The following is a 25,439-nucleotide window of genomic DNA, read 5'->3' as shown; positions in this document are numbered from 1 at the left end:
TTCATTACTTTCAGCTAGAGCTGGCAAAATTTGACACGACCCGATTACCCGACACGAACACGACATAAATAAATGGGTATGGGTCGTCAAATTTAACACGATTATTAAATGGGTCGGGTCCGGGTCAACACGATTTCTTTCCGTGTCGAGTTTGGGTTAAAATTCTTGACCCATTTACCCGATCAATAACCTGATTATATTTTCTATTTTAAAATAATTTACATATTTTTATAAAACTCAAATATTAGAGATGATTTTCTTTTTTTTATTCTTTAAAAGGGTGAATATAAACACAATGTTTTATTTATAAAATTTTACATACATTTAGAGCTTCAATAGTGTAAATGTGTAAAAATTGATAGACATGTATATTTTATAATATTGATATATAATATTATATATATATAATTAAAACATCAATAGTGTACATGTGTAATATATTGGTAGATATGTATATTTTATAATATCGATAAATTATGTATGTATGTATGTATGTATGTATTTATGTACATACGCATATATGATAGTGTGTAAATATTTAATGTAACTTTTGTTCAATATATAGATATTAAACGAGTTATTGGGTAACCCGATTATTTTTCCGTGTTGGGTTTGGGTCTCAATATTTTGACACGATTATTAAATGGGTCGGGTTTGGGTCGACGTAAATTTGACACGACACAAAACTGACACGACACGAACACGACCCGATTACCCGTTTTGCCAGCTCTACTTTCAGCATTGCAAAATAGTAAAACAGCACAAATAAATGATTTCTAATTAGTTAAAAAATTAATAAATTAAAATTTGTGATTTAGAGGATAATTTTTCCTTCAAATTTTATTATAAATATAAAATGTTGGGAAAAAATTTAGTAAAAGTCATTCTTTTCCTAGTAATGTCAATATGATGTCAGCATTTTAGTAACAGGGTTAATGAAAATGTAGTAAAATCTATAATTTTTTAAAATATAGTAATGAAAAACTTTACAAAGGAGGACTTCTTGCACTGTTTTTTTTTTCCCCGCAATAACTTAAAATGGATGTGGATACAATTCTAGGATCAATTTTGTTTTTCGTTATTCTATATGACAATTTGAAATTGATGCTATCTAGTTTGAAAAAGCTTCTATCTATATATTAGGGGTGGGCAAAATATCCGACCCGACCCGATCCGATCCGACTTGATCCGAAAAATTTCGGGTTCAGATCGGATCGGGTTATAAAGAACACCCGATCGGATGAAAATGGTGAAACCTGATCGGGTTGTGATCGGATCGGGTCAAATCCGATCCTATCCGAAAACCCAATCGGGTTGCTTTAAAAAAAAAAACCTAAATCTAAACACACACGCCACACACAAACAACCTAAATGGCTAAACAGAACAGATACGAACACTATGGCTCACAGCCTCACACCAACACTCTCCGTGTTCTTTCTCTTCACTCTCTTCTTTCTCTTCTTTCTCACAACTCACACAAACAACTCTCTTTTTTCTCTTCATTGTCTTCTTTCTCTTCTTTCTCGCAACAACAAAACTACAGACGGTTAGCACAGCAGCGGGCCACATGCAGCACACCACTCGACTAGATCTACTGCACTGACGACAGGATCTGCTTGCTGCTGCATCGACGGTTGCTGCACTTCACTTCGATCTGATCTGCTTTTTCGGTAGCCACCGACAAAACCTGTGAAGCCATGAGCCATCGACGAAACCCGTTGCCGCTTGATCCATCGGCTGCCGCTTGACCCGCGCGAAGCGATCCATGGTTGTTCTTCCAACGAGACCGAGACTGAGATTCATGACACCAAGTCCTCCAAGCTCACAACTTTTTCGATTCTATTTCAGTTTATATTTTTTTATGACAGTCACTGGAAAGTGGAAATGGACTAAAATGAACTAGTGATCTTGTAATTATTAAATAATTATTAAACAACCCAAAATTAACACAAATGACTCTTTTTTGTCCTTAACCCGAATTAATCCGAAATTGATCCGAATTTTAGATCCGATCCGACCCGACCCGAATATAACCCGATCCGATCCGATCCGATCTAAAATTCGGGTTGAGTTCGGATGAGTTTCTCTCTAACCCGATCAACCCGAAATCCGATCGGGTTGATCCGAACCCGATTTTGCCCACCCCTACTATATATCATTTTAGTTTAATATAAATTAAGTTGTGCTTGTCATCAACCAATTAAAAGTTGGGTTTGAAGTTATTGACCAAGCCAAAAAGCAACCTTATCCCTTTATACCATATATATTAAACTAAATCTTAATAATTCAAAATTAAAAAGATTTACTGACATTTGGTAAATCACCTAAAGCTGACAAATTAAATTACCAAAGTAAATTACACCAGGTGTATCGTTATTTTCGTCAGCTTTCTTTAAATTTTTTTTTTCAATTAACAAAGTAAATTGGACAAGGTGTATTGTCATTTTCTTGAGGTGAATTCAAGATTGTTCAAATTGTAAAATCATTAATTACTGACACTGGTAAATGACCTAAAGCAATATGATTATAATTCAATTCGTGACAATCATAAGTAGCAAGTTCATATTTCTTTAATCATTGATAAATAATTTGTTGGATACTACACAATGTAGTTACCCCAAAAAATATAATTCCAAACTCAATTCTCTCAAATATCTATTTAAAATCTCCAATCAACAATACGCAAATCTATATGACATGCCAATGCATACTTGAGAAGCAATACACTTATCAAATTCAAAATGGATTTGACCGAAAAAGTAATCTGAGGTGGGTAAAACATCTATATTTATGAGTCTATGACTGCTTGTTTGTACTAATTATGGTCCTATAATTAATTTTGTAGATCTATATATAACTAATCAATGAAAGTATAATATAATATTTTGTAAACATGACATAATTTTATTCGTTAATCTTATAAAAAATTTAAAAGAAAGTTAAGGAAAATAAAAATACACCTGGTCCAATTTACTTTGTTAATTTGAAAAAGGAAAAATGATAAACGGACCGAGTGTACTGATATTTCTAACAGCCAAATAGCCAAATCGCCGAAACCCTAACGATCTGCTCGACGTTGGTGCAAATCTCCTTATAAGTCGAATGCTCCCTTTGCCTCAGCTGGATGCCGGTCTGGCGGCGGTGTCTAACTGGCAAACTTTTCTTCCTTTGTTCTATGGCTTACTACTCTCTTTGTTTCGGAGTTTCTAGTTGATGTTTGCACTTAACATTAATTTAGCTGCATTTATAAATCCATCTTACCTTGTTTTAAGCTCCACGTTAAGAAGCTATTTTATTATCTCTCTGAAGAAATTTTCTCTCTCATTTCTTAATTTTCTTTTTTTTTTCCCCGACACATTTCAGCTGATGATGTTCCTGTGACGAGTTGAAAGTTGCAAAATGAACCCGCACGAAATTTATTCCTTTACCAAGCTGTAAAAGGCATGTGTTCGCACTAAACTTCGTACGGACTTGTACAAGGATATCAATTATTATTAATAATATTTTTATGCCATGTGATTTATTGTATGAGATATTTTAGAATATATTTATTTTATTTCATCACATATGACATGCGGATAAAAATTAAATATAATTATCAATTGCATAATAATTTTTTAAAATAAATACATATATGTCACGGTGCAATACAATAAAATTACTCTTGAATATCTCCATTGCTCTGCTAATTAGCTGTGATTTTTGTGAGAAATAATTTAGATTTCTTTTAGGATCTAGAAATCTCACCTATTGCTCTGTTTTTATTCTGATAGTGAGGCTTTTATGGAGCGATAATTCTGAGGACCTGATAAGAATATTGTAAGAGTACGTTTTTTAAAGACATGACTGTCGCCTCTTTTGGTGACATGACGAGAAGTTGAGAACATCTGGTTTCCTGAGTTATAATGATTTGGAGAAAGCTCAATATAAGTGTTTGATCAAATGCGTTATATTACCCAAAAAGAAGAAAAAAAATCACGCTGCTATGTTTTAATTATGCTGCCCAATATTACATTCCTATTATTGGCTAGAAGAGTTACAAGCTCCTGAACCACTTCGCACTCTATTTTTTTTTTTTTAAATAAAAAAAAAAAAACACAAATACTGCCGATGGTGTTATAATTGGTATAAGTGAACAAAGATGGTTCTATGGCGATTGCTGATAGTAATTGAGAACGAAAATGTCATCATACATATTATAAACAATCACTTAATTATACATAGTTTTACGAACTCATGTCAGCAATCAGCTAGACGAATTTCTCCAGTTGTAATAATACAAAAGCATACACAATATTTTTACACACTGAAGTGAAATAGAAGGCATAATTAATTATTTGCCTCGATATTTTGATATTTATGCAGTGGGGTAAGAGGCTTGCATGGCAATTCCACAGAGGCCTTCCTTGGCATCAATATCCCTTTGCATCCTTATGTATCCTTCCTCTCCCCAGCTTGTGCCCCATGAATTTTTCACCAGCCAATACTTGGTCCCATCATCAGCAGCTCCATAACCAACAGCAGTGACACCATGGTCCAATTCAGTGCCACAGTCTCCGGTAAACACGCCGCTGGAGTAGAACTGGAAATCAGAGCCTCCGGCATCAATTGCAACCGAAACCGGTTGATTAGCAACAGCATTCATCAGTGCTGTCTCACTGTTGGCCGGCACATCCTCGTGTCCATTAATCTTGGCCGCATGATTTGCTTCCTCTTTAGCGTTGCATTTTCCATCAACTCCCTTGTAAGGATAGTTTGTTTCAGTTGTTATCCCCTTGTTCTTTTGAACGAATTGGAATGCATTGTCCATCAAACCACCGTTGCATCCTTCATCTTCACCCTTGACGTCACAATCCACCAACTCTTGCTCCGACAGAGAGGCTAATTTTCCAGTTGTTAGCTGATTAATTCCTTCGATAGCTGCCACTGCCGAAAATGCCCAGCAGCATCCTATATACACACATTTATATATATCATTATGCAAAGTGTTATATAAGTATTTAATATGCTCGTCCTTGTTACTCGGACGCAGCTAAAGAAAACAAACTCCAATATACAAAATGAAAAAACTGACCGCACTGTCCTTGATCCTTGACGGGTGTGACAGCGCCTTTCTTCCGCCAGTCCATGGTGGAAGGCACCGCAGTAACATTTTCGTACTTGAATGGACCTGTTTGTTCGGAACACATGTGGCCCTTGAATCTGTTTCGTGAGACTTTGAACTCTTCATTAGTAAGATCAGCAAATTCATTGACGGCTAGCTTGTAAGGTTTCTTACTAGCCTTGTTGAAAGCTTCAATATGTGCAACGTTTTGTTTGAAAATGGTGAACCGCTTCTCCTTCTCAGCGTTGTCCCTGTACACGCGTCCGTAGCGAGCCGTCCATTGCTCGTACCTCTCGTACATAGCTGCATCTTGCAGCGCACGAGACGACAAGGCTTGTGGAATCCAAGCTCCTAATAGGATCAGGGCCAAACAAAGGCATTGCTGCTGGCTTGTGAATGCCATTTCAATTACTCGTATTAGTTTAGCTGCTATGAATAGAGTAATTGATCAAGTGAAGAGATACATGGAAACAAGGATCACTCCTGGGATTTATAGGCAAGTTCTTAGGCCCCATTGACGATTGTGATTATTAGTATCAAATGAAAGCTTCGATTATCAGCGCGGCTGAGAGGATATTCTGATTTTGACCCGTAAAATTAACTGAGTTGAACCAACAAGACGTACAAACCGTTAAGCAAGCTCTTGCCGTACCGTTACATTCATTGTGTTGAAGGTTTGAGAGAAGAATTGGATGCAAGTTTGAGCAATGTATAGATGATTAAGACGTTAAATAGCTGAAGAATTAATTACACATTCACAATTGATGATACGTACGTCCACATTTAGGCCCGAAAATACAGACATCTTGAGATTGGATTAGTTTTTGCTTTTTGAAAACTTTTTTAACAGTATTTAAAAAATAAAATAAAATTGAACTTGTTGCCGATTTAGTGTTGCCAAACCGAGCCAGGGGCCCAGGGCCAGCAAATGAGCTGGGCCTGAATCCATCGGTGAGAAGCTAGCTTAGGTTCCGACATATATTACATTTTATGTATAGATTAATATGATCCATATATTTGAAGTAACAATATGTTTAATTAGTTAATATATTTTTTTATGCCTTTGTTTATCACTTTATTGCGCTTCACTTGCACACTTGGGGTCGTTCGATTAAATTATTAGGGTGTGTGTATATATAGAATTTTGGATCAAAATGCTGATGTTTATAGATATCGTGCCAAGTGTATATTTATAAGAACATATACTTACTATTTTTTTTAAGAACATACAGTTAATATTCAAATATATGTATTTTCTTATCAAGTACGTATTTACAAGAACATATAGTTTTCTTTTTTCTTTTTTAAGAACATACAGTTAATAATCAAGTGTATGTATTTTCTTACCAACAATTACAATCACAGTCTTAAACTCTGTTTTTTTTTTGTTATATCTTAAAAATTTTGGCTTTGTCAATTTTGTTTGTGTTTTATGTTTCAAATTTTATAACACTTATCCGTAGGAATATATTTATTTAAGAGGAATAGAGGGTGGGTTAATTCAGGTAACAACAATCAACCACCTAATAACCATTGCCTAAATGAATTGAGGTTTGGATCAACAAGATTTACAGCACCAACATTATAACAACATCATATGAAATCGCACACTACCCGGCGTGAGGCCTAACCCATTGAAGTGTTTAGCAGTCGGTTAGGTCTTAATCATTCCCCATTAATTACTCGTTTCCATAATGTGCCTACAAGTCAAAGTCCTATAACTGGAAAGTAGAAACTAATTCACGTAAGCGGAGAACAAGCACATACAGACAAAATGCTCAGTAATCGAGCAGACCGATTCATTGAATGTAACTAGAAAGTGTCATGAAGATCATGAAAAACACACTTCAAATAATTTGTACATACGTTTAATTAAGTTCTTCATTTCTTTTCAGTCTTTTCCACATTTTAACTTTGCCACAAATTTCAAAGGTCTTTTCCAAAGTCCTGAAACTCGAGAGATTTTAGAGAATATCAAAGAGGATCTCCATGTTACGTTTAAGTAACTTACACTCACATACAGTAACGGTACCTATCGGTGGAACTTATTATTGTTGTTGTGTGCTAACAAACGTAATTTAGTACTGGCCATATCAAAGATATTACATAGAAATTTTGGAATACATTAAAGATATCATATTTAATTAATGTATATATATTATGAGTAATAAAATAGTCACAAACTCTTGTATAAATTTATTTTATATAAATTAATGTGGCGTTAATTCATTAGTTGAATTAAATATTTCTTAACCCATTCTATTATACAAAATAAGTTTATACAAAAATTTGTGCATGTATCATCACTCATATATTATGTGTATTTATTTTAAAAATAATCCTATAATTAATAATTATATTACTTAAGTATAATATCTATAATGTACTCTAGTTCTTATGTTGATACTTTTTTCTATGCCGAATACAGAACACTGCAGACTCTACTCTTTAGGTCATGCGGCTGCCGTAGAGACAAACTTCATCTTTTTCATTTGTCGAACCAACAACCGTTCCTTAGAAAAGAGGGATTTATTAGGACTCAAAAGACATATATTTGATACTCTTTAACCGTTTCAGTCAAGAATTTAACCATAAGAGAGTATGAATACATACTGGAAGTACCTAAGATTAATTATTTCATATTTGAGACGGGACAATATTGACCATTAGAATTCGAATTAGAATTAAGTATCCTGCAAAACCCTAAATCTAGGCCCCCATGTGAATTAAAGAGAAACATTTAAGAATTTTGATTTGACCCGTCCGTCGATGCCCTAATCTTGCATGTTTTATGTTTTGGCTATTTTCTTTTTTTCGTATATAATATTATTTTATTTTTAAATTTTCTTAAAGAATTAAAGCATATCTAATCAGCACGCACCAACAATTCCAAAAGCCAGTTGCTAATAATAATATCCCATGGATTATATATATGGAAGCAGACATCGGTTCATGTCGAGGCAATAAATTAATCATCAATAGACCGATCACAAGTTTAATTAGTGTTAAATAATAATAATACATATATCATCAATATCTGATTATATTAAAATTAGAGATAAATTAAAAAATAAAATATACAGCACATCCCTAATTAAAAATATTTTCAAGGATTTCTGATGGGAATATATAAGATTTTCGCCTGTTTTATGCTTGCCATTGCACCATCTACCATTTTTTTTTCTTTGACAATAATAATAATTACAGTATCCTTATCAATTCCCCTAGTTAGATGATTTCCATCAGGGAGTGGGAAGTGTGGATTCCTTTAACTCCAATGTTTACTTTCTCATTTAAGGAAGGGAATGGGAGTGAGAATTTCCCACCTCCTTCTTTTATCCTTTTTTTTTATTAAATATAATATAATTATATTTATATAATTTCAATAGTATTATATTTATTTTATATTAATAATAAATAATAAAAAATAATTTGTTCTAAGAAAATATTAATTTTATACTATATTATTAATAATAATATTTCATTTGTGTTGCTCTTATCAAGAATTTTTAATTTACATAATTAAAATTAGTAAAAAAATGCTATTTACATAATTAAGAATATTAATAATTATTATTAATGTATATAATTAAAATAAATAATTTATTTTATAAATATACTTTTTTTATTCATTTTGTAATTAAGAACTACAATTCTTTAAATAAGGATAAAACGATAATCTAAAACAATTCATTCTTAATTCAAGACAAAGGAAACACATAAATAGGATTCTGATTCATATTCCATACTCCTATTCCAATATAAGTAAACAACATACACTCACTCTCACTCTACCCTCCCAATCTCTTAATTCCCACTCCTCATAATTCTCACTCCAATCCAAGAACTAAATGCTATCACAGTGGAGAGGAAGCAATGCATTGAGTTTAGGTACCCACGGCTCCATTGAAGTAACATAATTGCTTTCAATAATAATAACCTCAAAATACTATATCTATATCTATATCTATATCTATATTTATATATATATTTAGAATATTGCTAGTGGCGGATTTGAACAATATGTAATTAACACAAATTGCATAAAAAGTTTGTGATATGCTAGGAGCTTACAAATTCCCAAATTGCAGACAAGTTAAAAGAAAATCCGATTACCAATATTCCAGGAGAGTCGTCATATTGCATATCAACTCCCTTGATCACTTCTGATACCGTCGAGGTTCATAGAAAAATAAAAAAAGAAAATTCCTTGATCACAGACATAGTAGGAGAAGCTGAAATTAACGTAGAACTGAAACTGCAATAGCCGCTCACAAACCCTTCCACAGATTCATTAGCAATCCTGCAACAAAATAAATTATCATATTCAGAAGTGGCAAAAACTCACAAGGTAGTAAATTGTCAGATTTTTTTTTTTGTCCTCTCTCCCATGCATCTCGATTCTTGCAATTAGTTGATATACAGATCATTAATCATCAATATCCAATTCAATAAATGACTCTAACTAGATGAATATAGCAACCAAAATTTATGTAGTTTATAGCCTGTATGAATGCATAGAAAGAGTCCGTAATAAAAGTATTTGTATTAAATATTAGGAAAGAGTTTATTATTGGTGATTAATAAATAAATAAAAAATAAAGAAGTTAAGTTCTGTTCCTACATTACCGTTAAAAGACACAGGGTAAAAGAATTTTGAAAACTCAAGTAAGCTCATATAAGTATATGTATTAAATTTTTATGAAAATTACTCAATGATTTCAATATCTTGAAAATCATCACCCGTTGGTTAATGAAGGATGAGAAAATGATGAAGAACTATGGAAAAACATGCACTCATCATTTTCCATCATATATTCAAGGGAAAAATCAGTCCACTGCAAAAAAAAAAAAAAAAAAAAAAAGGTCAATTACACAGATGCATTAACTTGATCATGCACGATAGATAAGCCTCTCTTGAGGTGTATGTATACAAATAAAGAAAACAAAATGTGGATGCATGTAAATAAAGAAGACAACAAAATCTAAAGGACTATTTCATTTAAGATGATTCAGGTTCACTTAAACCACAAATAAGGTCTCATTTTCAATACTGGAATAGGAAATTCATTAACTATTTATATTTTTTTAGCTTCTAGTTCGGAAATCCTAGAATTTATAAAATTTGGGAACTCATTTACAATATTGTAAATAGGATCTGAACTTTATAAAGTCTAGGATTCTCAAATTATATATATATATCCCTGCACGCTTGCGCACACATTCATATACACAACGTGGGTAAGATCTTTTGGTTTAAAAACATTAAGTCTAAGGTTCAAACCCTGCTCACATGGATGGAAAAGGGATTGTGGCTACCACTAGGCTAAATAAAATGAAAAAATATATATATATGTAACTTTCCCATTATTGATCATTCATTTTATAAAGTAGGTTATTTGTCTTTTGGTGTATTAGAGTTTGTATATTTCTATCTTTTAATTTAATCTTTACTTTAATAAAATAAAGGGAACACCTCATTAGAAGCGGACTCATGTAAATCCTGGTCTCAAGGCTTTGAATACTCATTGTAAATTAAAGCTAGAGCATGCAACTATTTTCGTGTGTGATATGAGTATATTTATGATTCATACAAAAGAAAAATGAATTAGTAAAATTGATTGCATGTGTATTCTTTACGGAGGTTTTAAAGCTAAAGTGTGAGATTTTAAGATATCAAAGTGGTACAACTAAAGAAACCCTAGTTAACATGAATATCAAGGAACGTGAAAGTGAAGCCTTTCATCTCCACATGAAACTCCCAATCTCAATGCATGAATGTTCGGCTAATAGAGAATTTTAACTAAACATACACATTACAAACAGAAAATGCAATGTGGATATGACAAAAAAAGATTTGAGATGAATACAAGTAAACTAATTCTAGTCATTCAACACTATTCAAATTATTTTCGTCAGCTAATTAGAAAGGAAAATGGAGAGCACAATCATGAAGATCAGCGACAAGAACATGTGAGATGCAAAGGCTTTAAACATGATAGGAGCAGGAAAATGTGAAGCGAAAAATAAGAATTGTATTCTTTTAAAGCCCAAAGCTCATCACTCAGCCAGAATTTGATCATGACCCCAAGAAAAGGTCTATTTCCCAAACAAATCTGAGATCCAATATCAAAGCTGTAAGCTTACTGTCCCACAAAATCTGAATTAGACGACATGCAAAATCTAGTGAAGGTACAAAAGCCTACAACAAATGCAGATACAAATTTTCAAAACTGCCCTCGCAAAGTTCTTCTGCATTAAGGAAAAGCAAACAGTGGGGCAATTCTGGTTAACCAAACTAACATTACTGATATTAAATTAGGATTAAGTTTGTATTAAATAATGGATTTTTTATCATTAATAAGTTTGTTTATATTTGGAAAAGCAATCTTAAAGCATGAAAGACGACTACAAAATAATTTATTAATTAAGGAGATTTTTGAGAAACCTTAAAACTTTGATTAATCACTTTTAGTCAATCATTTGCTTATTTAACATATATATTAACATGAAAAAGTGCATACTATATCTTACTTGACCATTCATGGGGGCAGAAAATCTTCAGAATCTTAAAAAGAACCATATTAATTAAGGAAAAGTTAACATGAATTTAATAGATACTAAATTCAATCGCCAACATTACAATCTTTTGCATAATTATTCATGTACGCACGTATGTCTCTGTGTTGTGTAGTGCGTGTGTGTAACTACTGGTATTTGAGATCAGTTTTCCCGAGAAAATTAACAAGCACCTTCACTAGTTTCTTTTAGACCAAACAAACGTTATATAGGATATATACATTGTCAACATTGCATCTAATATCTTTGACAGTTGAAAAGTTACTACATGTTGCAATCGGATTAGGGTTTTGGCTAAAGGGGCAGTAGTGGTTTAGTGTGAAGAATTATTGAGCTCAGATGGTATTACCACACTACACACATGTAATATTAATGCTTATACTTAAATATATAAATCAAAATACTATTTAACAATTAATGAAAATTAATTATTACCAATGTAATCCAGAGGAGCTGGCAAATGATGATTCAAGAAAAATGCATGGCGGAGCTTGATTCATCGCTAGCCTTGCCTTGGCTCGGCTTCTTCTTCTTCTTCTTATAAGGGATCCCTCTAGCCTTAGCTTGGCACTCCCTCACTTCCCTTAAATAAACCCTTATCGCGCCACTAGCGAAAGGATTTGTCTCCGGCGATCCTCCATTCTCTTCATAGGCAGCTCGAAGCCGACCGATGAGAGCATCAAGGCTGCCCCAAGCTTGCCGTAGAGGGCAAGTACAAGGAGCCGGCGGCTCGGGCTGGCCATAAAACATGCAGCCTTGGAGATGAACCTTTGTCTTGCCAAATTGATCAAGATAGCGAAGAAAGTCAAGCACATGATTGCAACTGCACTGAGACAAAGGAACCGGTGGCCTCTGGTTCTTTAGATACTGCCCAAAAGTGTTCCAGTCCCTTCTCTTTTGTGACTCATAGCGGCTAGGAGTAGCTGGCTGCTGCAGCTGATGATGATGATCTGATGATCCTTCAGCTATTTCCTTGCCTCTATCACTGGACATGGCTTGAGATTGATGAAGATGGTAAGTTAAATTTTGGTTGGTTTTGCTAAATAAGGCAAGAAATGGAATTTTTAGTTCTTAATTTTATTATATATATATATATATATTTTGTGAGATAGGTGAAATGAATAGGAGAAAATCGAGAGTGGAGGAAGATGAATATCAAATCGTGGGGACTAGACTAGACATGCCATGGGGGCCATGTGAAGTTGCTTTCACTATGTGTGTCATCTTTTTTTTTTTTTTTCCTTCATCTTTCAAATTTATCTTTCTTTTTTTAATACGTTTTTCCCCTATTACATACAATTATTGTTTGTCCTTTTATTAACGTCAGCAATTAACAATTAATTGAGCCCAGTTGATGCTAATTTGTAATTACCATAGTACCATTAAACTTAATTATTGTTGGTGTGACAAATTCATACTTACTAGGTAGAAACTAGAAAGTGGGAATTGGACTAGGTTATTGCTATGGAGCCGTTCGAGGCATTTCATAGGTTGATAACAAAAACTTAATAAATAAAATATTATTGTACATACAACATGAATTAAAATAATGCATAACCTGCAGGTTTATAGTAGTTAGTAGAAGTAATTACCTAAACACAAATGCTGTTTAAATTTGACTCATTAAGGGCAAGAGATGGACGATGATGTGAAGGAGATCTAAAATTCAGATTTGTTGTTGATTTATTTTACATTTTAGTTGTCATTTTCTAAAACAGTAACTTCACGAATTAGGATCTACAAACTTATAATACAAAAGATACTAAATTATAAAGATAAATATACACACTAAGGCTTTTCTAGAACTGAGGCTTCTATATATGCCGGTTTCATGTCAGATTTTAGGAAGCAAAAGATCATGCAAGCCAAAAATTAATGGCCCTCTCTTGCTTGGATGCTTATTATTATTATTAATGCATGCATCGACCGATCACATCTATTTTCATTTGATTTCTGTTTTTAATTCCTTTTATTACTTACATTTTACAAGGACTTTATCGCTGATCAGGTACTGTTGATTGAAATTAGGTTGGCATGTGATGTGTGTATTATTTTGGCATTAATTTTTTTCATTTTTTTAATAAGATTTTGGCATTAATTAAACCTAATGCCGTTTGATTTTGCCATACATAATGCGGCAATTAAATTCTCACTAGCCATAATTTAAGAGTGAGGAAACCTGAGGCACACGTCAATTTTTGATGGAGATGACAGCTGACCAATCTCACTGGGTCCCATCAGAAGATACCCTTTCGCTGATCGCCGTTGATCGATGTCATCAAACTCACTGGTTCTTTCTGGCTATTAATTACTTGATAATATTATTACTATCATCAATAGTTAGATATTGACTCTAAATTTGATTAAAATTTAATCGAGCACTTATATTTGAACACCATCAAAGTAAAAAAATAAAATACTATTTATACCACAGTATTATTATAACACACCGTATGATAGCACTTTTTATATTACAATATCATCGTTTCTATCATGTTGATAATTTGTTGATAGCTGAATATCTTTCAATCAACTATATCGCTCGTGAAAATTTAAACCCTAAATCTTTAGATGGAGCAAATTATTAAAGTTGAAATCCAAACAAAAAACAATTGAAAAATCTAGGACGATGACTAAAATAATAATATTGTGTATAAACAGTGTGTTATTTTGGTGTGCTACAATATTACTATTCACTAAAAAGTGACTATTTTTCATCATCTTGGAATCTAAATATCAGTGCTCAAAACTACTATATCTGCCACTAAAGAAGAAAAGAAAATATACTCCAACACGCATATAGAAAGATTTGAACAATTGTTTTCATCAAGAATGAGATAATAAGATATCCACCACTCAATTAAAGAGTGATTTACCTATTTAAAAGTTAACAGACACAACCGGTAATAGTCCAAACAAAAAGGTTAAATACTCATTTAGTTTTTATATTTTAAGTTAACTGCTCATTTTATTTTTATATTTTAAAAAAAAATCTCAAAACACCTCTGTTGTCAAGTATGTAACACTCTTACTTTCTTTTTCTTTTTCTTTTATATAATAATACTCTTGCAACAATTATAGGGACATTAATTAATTTATCTATAAAAAATTTAATTGACAAATTAACCAACAATTATTTATTAAGAAATTAACAATCCTTGCTAATAATTTTTTTATAAAAAATTAATTTATCAAATTAACCTTAAAAGAAAAATAATAACAAAAAAGTTTGCAATAATTTTAATTTTACTAATGTCCCCAAAAATATTGTTGAAAGGGTATTATTATAAAATTCAAGAAAAAGTAATGATATAAGTGTAACATATATAACAATATGAGCATCTTAAAATATTTTTTAAAATATAGGAACTAAATAGATGCTTAATCCAAAATATAGAGTCTAAATTAGGATTTATCTAATAAAAAATACTGGATAGACTAATAGGACCAAGGACTTTCTCTTCATATAAAATATTAGATTGAATGCATCTTTCATCAAAACTAAATACTTAACTTATTTTCATCATTAATATTGTATGAGGAATTTTCAAAACTAAAGCCCTAATAACTTGGTTGAGTAATTTTTAAATAGTGTTCTTTGAGAGGTTATCTAAGTTTGAATTTTAAAGAGATATGAGACTAAAAAATTGATCTGTGAGTTGTTTATCTCCACATTTATCTATAAAAAATAAAAAAAATAAAAAAAAAACCAGATATAATGCTCAAACTGGAAAGATTCCATTTTTAAGAAATTTCTATTCTTCTTTTAAGTTAATGATTTTTTTCGGTTTTGGTCCCTCTTGTACCTTCTGTTCTGTTAGCTTGTATCAATTTCAAGGCAAGATAGGTTGAAACTCGGAACAGTTTGGCTAGTATAATTATGCCCGTAGTTTTGTTTCTTTCTGAAGTTTCTGTGTCGATTAATTCAAAATGCATGCACAGAAAAATTTAGTCACATCTGAATTGTACCAGGACATCGCACCAAATCTTGCCTATTTCACGTCATATAAAGCTGTAGATTCCATTACTGCAGCATTCAAAATTTCATTTTGTTTTTAACCCTATATATGTAATTGACATTTGTCTATAGCATACAGGAGTTAAAATGTTTCAAGTTTTGTGTGAAGACCTTTCAAAATTTGTGTTTAGTTTCAAGTAATCATTTAAATATATGAGTTTGGTGTAATTACCTATATATATGTGTACAGCAGTAGGAAGATGACTCTATACCAGCATAAATATAAAGAAAATCAAAGTCTTAATTAAGGTCATCCCTATATTCAGCAATATGATGGCTGCTTTTCTCTTACCTTGATAATGCAATTAAATATATTATCACAGTCGTCACAGTCGAATTGGCCATGACAGATCACCTTTGGATGTTTATTTCTAACCTAAATTTCTACAAGTTTATAAGATTCATCCGTGCATATATACTCTTTGAATGATAGATTAAAGGATTCGGGCAGTATTTCTTTCAGATGTCAATTGTTTTTACTCTCATCTTCACTTTCAATGTTTACATGATCCATTGTTGAGTAGTTAAGTTACTACATATTTTTTTAGGAATAAGAGTTCAAGCCATAATAGTAATTAAATTCTAACGAATCATTTTAAGTATGTTTGCACCATAGATGCATGCCTAATTTAAAATTTAAACTAATTGGTAAAGGTAGTAACAGCCTCTGATCACTTTCATATTTAACTATGTCATTTTTTTTTTCAAATATGAACAGAACTATAAAAATAACCGTTTGACCTAAAAACTTAAACTATTTAATATGGACCCAAATAATAATAGTTTTAATTAAGCTCTAAACCTCTCCCAATTTTACGGTTCACATAATAATGTAAGATAAAAACTAGCTAATTAATTGTTCAAATAATATAAATGATCACACATTCTGCATTTATCATTTATGTTCTTGTTTCTTCTCCGGCGTGTAGTGTGTAAATTTCATGCCAGCAGCCCCTACTAGCTATCCGCTAGTCAAAAAAAAAAAAAAAAAAAACTCTAAATATTGGTGGACACCAAAATCACAAGCTAACCATGAAAATGAAAGCTTATTAATATCGCCTACCATTCTTCCTCTGTTCAATGTTCAGTTCATATAATTAATGATGCTGGTGCTGAAATTTTTCCATCAAGTCCACTGATGGGTCATATTCATTCCATTCACATAATTTTTCAGTGTCCTAGCAGAAATATGTACGTATTACATAACCACCTTGAGGTTCAATTATTAAACAATAAGTAATTAATTGGTTAACAGCTTAACACTTTTTTGGCCATCGGGGTTTGACCGAATGGTTTCAAGTATGATCTAATGATTTTTAGTTATTTTTTTATTTAATTGATTAACCTAAAGTTTGAGAAATTGTTACGCTTCCTAATGAGTGCACATTTATTGATGACAAAAAAAAAATAACAAAAATAAACTTGAGTGGAAAATAAATTATTATATTAAGGTACGGATTAGCATTTTTAATTGTATCTTTTAACCCCGGTTTGATTTTTACATCATGCTCTAGCCATTAAAGGCAGAATATGACTATTGAGTTCGGAACTATTATTGTCAGCTAGCAATTGACATATGAGCAAATAAAATTAAAAAAAATTCTGGTTTCTCTTTCTTGTTGCTTTTAAAGTCTCAGTACGAACCAACTGGAACATGATTGCGAAGATACTGCCTGTCATTGTTCGCAATATTACCGGATTGCATATATTGTAATAATAATTAAGCTTTCTAGGTTATTCCCTTTGCCACCGTTTTTTTTTTTTTTTTTTTTCTCTTGTCAATCAACTTTTTGAGGCCTTAAAAGTCTTAAAGATACCTTGCTTATGTTGGGAGTTTTCAATTCGTTTATTGCAACCCAAATAGTCGAAATATTTAACAGCAATTTTTCACATAGAACGTGCAAGATAAAACGAAATTGTTGACCCTAAAAACCAAAAAAAAAAGTTCGATTGATTAGAGAGCCAAAAATTTCCATTTTGTATGATGGCTGAAATCAAGAAAGTATTTATACTTTCGTTTGACATGTGATACTCATTTAATTTGATTAATTGTGAGGGTAGAAACTTTACCCCATTAGCAGAATAGTCAATGTTTCCTTATAAATGAGTGTCACAATTAATTCACCAGATTTTAATTTGATTTATCCGATAAATCATTCCGGGGAGAGTTTCACATAACTTTAACTAAAATCATTGATTTTAAAATAATTCGCGCGAGTTTCACATGATTTTAGAAACACCAAAATCTGGGTAGAGTTTATCAGATTTTAATTGTGAGGGTAGAGTTTCTAATCGTTAAATTTAATTTGATTAATTGGGTAGAGTTCTCTAATGGGTAGAGTTTCTAAAATTAAAATCTGGCGAATTAACCTCAATGGTAAATCAATGTTTCATTAAAATTATTCTAGAAACAAAGCGCTCTTTGTTATGGTTTCTTACTTTTCTTTTTTGTTAAAGGAATAAAATATAATTTTTTTTTTTTTAAAAAAGCACATTATTTCGCATTGAGATAAGGAGTGAATTTGAGCAGACTCACGATTCAGTTCACTCAAATAGTTAATCATACGATGCAATATCTGTGCACATGCATTTTTCAATCATCCAAAAAGAAAAAGAGAGAAAGATGTGAATGATTATAGACATGTTTGTTGTTAGGTAACATCTAACTCCAAGCGTGCAAAAAAACTATGTAATTAATTATAACTTCATTGAAATTTTCCTTTAGATACATCATTGAGGTTAATTCTGATAACCGCAAAGGTCTAAAAAATTATCTTAAATTTTAAGAAAATGTGTTGTTAAAATGATATACCGACAAGTATTGACGCGCCGCTGATCTTTAACTCGTAAAAAGTCACCTAATTTAACGACAGGAAATGTTAATTATCAATTTCATTGTATAAATCAATAAATATATCATAATGATATTGCTGGTTGAAATGTATTCCCTTCTCAAATAATTCATCGGCATTTCAACGAAAGAACATCCAAAATTTTGCTCTCAATTCGTTTTCCCGACTTTTACCTTTAATCGAGCCAAAAGGGCAGGTGTCTTGAGTTAAAAAGGAATCTCTGGTGTAACGCAATATATATATATATGCAAAGCTAGCTTTGTCACTGGTTAGAACAGTAACTCAAAGATTAAATTTTTATTTTTAACAGTGTGTTTTGAATTGTCATCATCCCTACCGACTGGTGAAGAGACACCCCAATGTCATATTCAAATGTCGAGTGAGTGCTTAGCTTTTGTTTTCACAAAATAGCGTTGTCTGTTGGGCGTCCTTAAGAATATTTTCTCTTGACAGTAAGCAGGTAAGTTGGTGTAAGGCACATACCCCACAAATATGTTTTCTTCCCTTTTTGATGACAGTGAAGGCCTCCCCCACATTGACCCTTTTTCTTTACATGATTGGACAAAAATTGGACTGATGATGCCCATTTCACTATTTCTTTTATTGTCTTTTCTTTCTTGATTCTTGATTATCACAGTGATGGTGAGTTTCATTATTTTTTTTCCTATCTAAAATTTTGTAAATTCCGACAAGGAGGGGACCTCAAGAAATATTGCAACAATCACATGACACATGATGGTCTAGGCTTGGGAAGAAAAAAAAATTGTTAAGAATTGGATGGTGATTTCTCTTATTATCGTACTTTTGTGATCAATATTATTCCCAAAGCTTATTTTGCAATTTCACCAATAGGTTATCATTGGGTCTAAGAACAAAAAGAGTTTATAGCCTAACATAGGGCATTGAGAGATTTCACTTGGTAAAGTTTGTGTGAACTATTCATGGAAGTGCTTTTGTTTGTAGCTGCCGCTTGCTGCACAATTACATAGCCGCGGTGCTTATCCTAGTTCTGTGCAAAAATCCTTTTCAGATCGTAATACCCAGCATCTGATAGAAGCAGCGGATGCCAGAGATGCAAGCTTATCTAGTATATGGACCACACTCTTTCGAATGCGACGACAACTCTGATCACCAGTGTCACATTTACATATGCTTTTACAGTGCCCGGGCGCATACAAAAGGATTGCAGCTAGCAATTAGCATCATATTTTCCAGTAATCCATAGATGAATAATACGATGGTTAACTATTGCATTACTGATATTTATTGCGGTAAATTCAAGAAAAAGCAGCTTCATCTGGTATATCTGCAGTGTTTATCAAGAGGCCTAGTATAACAATTATCGGAAACTAGCAAATAACTTATCATACTTCTTATAGCTTACCAATCATCATTGAACTATAGGAAAACTGAAGAGAAAAAATAGACAACAGAGAAAAAGAAATGACAAAGAGCGACAAGAAGCTATGCGAACATTCAAAGTTTCCTAATTATGAGCACAATTCCCGACACATTTGGGGGCGGTTCACCTTGTAGCAGCTCTTGCACTCATGGATGAATGGTAGGTTGTGCTTCTTTGTTTCCGATAAGAAGTATAAACATCATCATATTGACTTGCCTCATTTGGATTAGCAGTTGCCCCAAGTCCTAATCTTCCTGAGCCACTGGATCCAGGTTTTCGCTCCACACTTCCATCAGCATAAGTTCCTGTTTCTGGGTCCACCTGCAGATTTGCTGGAGGAGGAATGCAAGCCCCTCCCTTGCGAACAGGAGGCTCTCTTTCATAATCATAATCTTCATCTCCTGAATCAGATTTCATTGGTCCTTCAGAAGGATTTACCTCTCCAATTTCTTTAAAGAACTTGGATACTCTTTCTAGAACCTCTGATGGTGATACATTGGATGGAGGAATAACTGTGGGGATGTCCAAAGGACTCATGGGAGAGTAGGGTACCCCACTGCCTATTTGCATCTTCCTGACCATCCCAGGAATAAGTCCTGGTGGAAACAAAGGATACGGGGGCAATTTTTCACCAGCGCTAGCAGCTGACAGGTTCGCTGGTGGAACAGAAGAATTAATGGGCATAGAACCTGGAAAAGTACCAGCCGGAACTGAATTAGGAAGAAATTGCTGGCTTGCAAGGGACGTCGACATGACAGATTGAATTTGTTTATCAGGATGCTCTTGCTCTAATCTAGTGGGCAAAGAACTTCTATTATCAGGGTGCCACTGTGGGATGTTATGGCTTTTTGTTTGTGTATCTGCTGTAGCAGCAGACATTTCTTTTGGAGGAACCGAAAAAGAATTGATTGGTGGTCCACCTAGCATATCACCCTCAAGTCCGTGAATGGTATCTTGATCATAAACTTCTTTGGAAGCCCAGAATTGCAAGATTTTCTGTAAGCGTGACTGATTTTCCTCCTTATTCTGCGGGTTATGGTAAATCCTTGCAAGCATTGAACCTAAAACAGGTCTAAAAGCAAGAGCCTCATTATCAAGGTCATGTGGGTTAGTCCTCCTTTGCAAACTGCAAATCAAGAAACAACGTTAGATAAAGACACAAATAAAATCAATGCTAGCAAAAAGCAAAAACTGAAGCCTTTTCAAGAAGGGGAAAATAAATATATTTAAGCTCTAGATAAGCTGTAAATTGCTAAGAAAGACAGGCGATGTTCTGCATGATGCACAGCACTTAAAACTCATTGGACATTAAAAAAACCAGATCCTGCCATTAAGGTTTAAAAAGGATCACAAGGATTGGTGCCAACATATATAAAATGTCTCATTCCTAGTCATTTCTGTATTAATTCAGATCAAATCAGCCAACTTTTTGCAGATAATCAAGTTTCTAAATAACGAAGGGAACATCTAAGCCAGAGGAATAATCATTTGAGAATATAAGGTTCAGTTACTTTGTTTCTTGCTCTAAGGGACAAGCTTCCGTTATCCTTCTTCTACTGAGGATAACCTGCCTTTTTATTCACATAAACTAAAAATATTCAGTTCCTTATGGAAAAAAAGGCCATGAAGCAACATGAAACAAACAGATAGGAAAGCTTCTGACCACATTTCATTATTAAAAAATAAATAACTAAATATCTTAAAAAGTAACTTCCCATGATCAAACCAAAAGCATGGTATTTAGAGTTGTGAAAATTCATTGGCCCAGACATCCATGAACTCAGAAGCAAACCGTACAAAGAGATCCATGCTACCAAATGATCAAGTGATTGGGGGCCGAAAAAATAAAGAAAAAGAAATTCAATGCAGATACAAAGCATCAATGAACATCCAACACTAGCCAATATTATGTTTTAGGAGATAAAAGAATCTATTATAAACAACAGTATATTAGAGAAGCACCAGAAAAATACCTGTCGAAGAGAATGTCATTGGCCAGGTAAATTATATGGAGTTGCCTCTCAGAATCATCTACAGCAAAAACCCTGTTTCTGAGTCCCTCAGCCAGAGCTGGTGCAAATGGAGACCTCTGCATGAACCAAGTCTTGGCACTTTTAATTGACTCTTTGGTACCATTCAGAGTGTTAAGCACATTATTAAGCTCCATAGCAACATCAGATGGAAGTGGACCAGAAAGACCCTTAAAGGGCTGATCATATTCTGGTCGACCATGACCCACAAATTGCTGAGTATGCTGATGACGCTGCTGCTCGTAGAACGGAGGAAAAGCAGGTTGGTGCATCTGAGTAGCACCCATATTCATCGGAGGAGTATTTGGAAGAGGATTCATCATAGCATTTGGAGGAGCGTGCATTGGAGGAATGGAAGAGGGTGCTAATGGATGATTAAAGGGGCCACCAGGGGCATGTGTAGATATCCAGAGCTTATAACGATAATAGCCATGCCCCTCACCACCAAAAAGGAAACTATAAGCAGGATTATCTTTCTGCTTTTCACGGATCATGGCTTCAAATTCTGGGCCATTCTTAGTAGCATACTCAACAAGTTTGTCAATACGCTTTTGAAGCTCAGGTTCAGATGGGGAAGGAACAGGGGGCGGAGGAGAATCATACAGCCCATGGAAAGTTGAAGGGACGAGGTGAGGGGGCAAATGTGAAGGAAAAGCTGCCGGTGGCGGCTGTTGTTGCTGCTGAATATGAAGAAGGTGAGGATGGGGAGGAGGATGTGGATGGAGTTGCATTTGCTGTTGCATGTGAGGATGGTAAGGAAATGGCTGGAGAGAAGGATGGGGTGGTCGGAATGGAGGAGGAATCGCTGACGGAGGTAACTGTTGATGTTGCGGAAGATACCCAAACTGTTGCTGCTGTTGCATATTAGCAACTGGTCGCTGCTGTTGAGCGTATGCCATTGCAGATGCTGCAGCATAATCATGAGCTTGTCGGTCCATAGACCTTCCAAATAAAATAGGCCACCCAATAATACAACAAAACCTCAGAAAACCTTTCAAGACCCTAGAAAACAAGAAAAAGGAAAGTCCATTCATATTTATAGCAAATATCACAAGCACCAGACCACCACAATCTAATTGATGCTTTCACTATATCATAACTCCGCAATGGATCTTCTTAAAAAACACTCAAATGCTAATTTTTTTTTTTTTAATTATTATCTACTCGATGGCAGCTTGCAACACTTGACAATCAAATTCAACTATTCGAACAGCAATATGTTAAAAGAGTTGGGGGGGGGGGGGGGGGGGGGGGGGGGCGCAACACCATTGTCTCAGTAACTAAGCTAACATTTGAACAAGCCGAAAAGAAAAAAAGCTAACTTTCGAAGCTTGCCAGATTCTTTCAACAATTAATTCTGCAAATTTTACAAACTCGAATACAACCCTAAGTTTTTTGGCTATTATATTAAACTAATCGAAATATTAAATTTACAATTCCAGATTGCAGTAGTGAGTAAGGTAAAGATTTTTACGTACCTTTTTTATCTTGTGAAAATTTTTCAGGGATTCAATTAGAGCTATTCTGTTTTCGTTGCCACTGAGTCGCTTATTTTACTTCAATCGCCAAGTCCGAAGAACACTGCCAACAACGACGTCGTAAAAGCAGGAGCCTTTTAACTTTTTATTCGACTTATGAAGGTAGGGCTGGTAAAATCGGATCCCAATTCGGGTTTGCCTTTCCGATTTCGGATCCGGGACAATTTATTTTACCGAATCAGGATCCTGAACCGGTCCGGATTATTTAATTCTTAGTTCGGTCTTGGTTCAACCCGGAAAAATCTGAATTTCTGGATTGGGGGTTTTAAACCCAGAGGTAAACTTAACGCTTGCCGCTTTTGGCTCTTTGTAATTGGAGAAGCATAAAATAGGATGACAAATTCAGGGGATCTCAACTAAATTTGCTTACTTCAATAATAAACTTTACAATTATATTGATATTATGTGCTAAAATGTGCATTTGGCTATTCACAACAACAAAAAGTTTAATAATTACTGAAATTAAGTAGAAGCAAAAAATTAAAAAAAATACATAAAAATGAAAGAAAATTACTTTGATTGAGCAGGTCGCAGCTAAGGCGGTGATAGGTGGTTAAGTCTAGTGAAAAATGTAATCACCAGCGAGAAAGGGTTAGCGACTAGCGGCAAAGCTTGCTCTTTTTGTGAGAGATGAGATCGAATTTGACGGTGGTGGAGCTTGGTTGTTGTTCATTGTTCTTGATGATGATGGATGGTGAACTGAAAATGATTTAAATTGATAATGTATTGTTAGGATCCTAGTCTTAGTTCTATATTATTTCCTTTTTTATTAAGGATTAGTTACTAAGTTATTATGTTATTAGGAATTATTATTTTAGTAGGTTTTCTTTGACTCTATATAAGGAACTGTTGTTCGATTAATAAATAATAACAATTGCTTCAAAAAAACTCTAGTTTCCCCTTTGGTTACCTCTCCTCATTATTCTTCTCGTTATTCTTCTTTTTAATTTGTTACTTCTAAATTGCTAATCTAAGAGGAGTAGCCTATCTTCTGGTATCATAACATACTTTTCTTGGGCATAATGACTGTTAAGGAACTTGAAGAAAAGGTGGAGCAATTATCTCATCAATTCAATGAGAAAGTTGTCTTATCCCAACAGTCTAATGACCTCTAAGAATTAATCCTCAGTCTCCGCGAACAATTCATCCGGCTTAAGAAGATAGAAACAACAACCAACATACACAAATCAATAATTAACAACCCGAACTTGCAGGGCATATTTGAGGAGCACTTGTGCAAGCCCATCATATTCGACTAGATTTCTTGATTTTCAACGGGGAAAATCCAATAAGCTGGATCTTTCGTTGTGAACAGATCAGCAAATGCCCACCTTATCTGAAACAGACGTGCTGTCACTTGCTATCGAACACCTAAATGGCAATACGATACCTTGGTATCATTGGTTATAGCAAACTATGAGTAATATGACTTGGGCACAATTCAAACAAGCTCTAGTTACTTAATTTAGAACATTCGAAGAAGGTGATGCAGTCGGGTCCATTACTAAACTACGACAGACTGGGACTGTTATTGAATATCAACGACAATTTGAAAGATTGGCTGATATAATCTGTTATTGAATATTAATGACAATTTGAAAGATTGGCTGATAGAACTTGGAATCTACCAGAACCATTCTTCATCAGTTGTTTTCTTTCAGGATTACAAGAGGATATTAAAATTAGGGTGCGGATGTTGAAACCTACAAGTCTCTCACAAACTTTTGAGCTTGCAAGATTCCAGGAAGAATACATGATTGTTTCTAATCGGAAAATTCCACCTAGGCCTAATGTGAACAGGCCATCGCCACAGATGCCACTACTCCTTAATTCATCTCCCACAAAAAGGCCCACCCCCTCTTGGATTACCGTCGTTTCGACGTCTATTAGTTACCGAACAAGCTGAAAGGTGAGC

At 33.7% G+C, this 25,439-nt stretch overlaps 3 protein-coding genes across 4 annotated transcripts; all 3 read right to left on the bottom strand.

The window, feature by feature from the left end:
- Positions 1–4,358: 4,358 nt before the first annotated feature.
- Positions 4,359–5,508, bottom strand: LOC18051943 (senescence-specific cysteine protease SAG39). The gene is made up of 2 exons (XM_006446729.1): positions 5,076–5,508; positions 4,359–4,951 (listed from the first exon to the last, which is right to left on the bottom strand). Exons 1-2 carry the CDS (start codon positions 5,506–5,508, stop codon positions 4,359–4,361), a joined length of 1,026 nt encoding a protein of 341 aa, XP_006446792.1.
- Positions 5,509–8,854: 3,346 nt separating this feature from the next.
- LOC18051942 (protein LIGHT-DEPENDENT SHORT HYPOCOTYLS 10) lies at positions 8,855–12,744 on the bottom strand. Its single transcript, XM_024191530.1, has 2 exons — positions 12,120–12,744; positions 8,855–9,408 (listed from the first exon to the last, which is right to left on the bottom strand). The coding sequence occupies exon 1, from the start codon at positions 12,675–12,677 to the stop codon at positions 12,153–12,155; it is 525 nt and encodes a 174-aa protein (XP_024047298.1). The 5' UTR covers positions 12,678–12,744; the 3' UTR covers positions 8,855–9,408; positions 12,120–12,152.
- Positions 12,745–19,795: 7,051 nt separating this feature from the next.
- Positions 19,796–23,582, bottom strand: LOC18051941 (calcium homeostasis endoplasmic reticulum protein). Of its 2 annotated transcripts, none has more exons than XM_006446727.2 (3): positions 23,465–23,582; positions 21,930–22,988; positions 19,796–21,082 (listed from the first exon to the last, which is right to left on the bottom strand). In XM_006446727.2, exons 2-3 carry the CDS (start codon positions 22,922–22,924, stop codon positions 20,080–20,082), a joined length of 1,998 nt encoding a protein of 665 aa, XP_006446790.1. In that variant the 5' UTR covers positions 22,925–22,988; positions 23,465–23,582; the 3' UTR covers positions 19,796–20,079. The 2 variants fall into 2 exon arrangements, with proteins under 2 accessions (XP_006446790.1, XP_024047283.1); XM_024191515.1 differs by having other exon boundaries at positions 21,930–22,928.
- Between the last annotated feature and the right edge of the window lie 1,857 nt (positions 23,583–25,439).

Source organism: Citrus clementina, unplaced genomic scaffold (assembly GCF_000493195.1).
Source record: "Citrus clementina cultivar Clemenules unplaced genomic scaffold, Citrus_clementina_v1.0 scaffold_2, whole genome shotgun sequence".
Classification (NCBI taxonomy): Eukaryota; Viridiplantae; Streptophyta; class Magnoliopsida; order Sapindales; family Rutaceae; genus Citrus; species Citrus x clementina.
The sequence above is the reverse complement of the archived record's forward strand: the minus strand, read 5'-3'. Positions and strand labels throughout refer to the sequence as shown.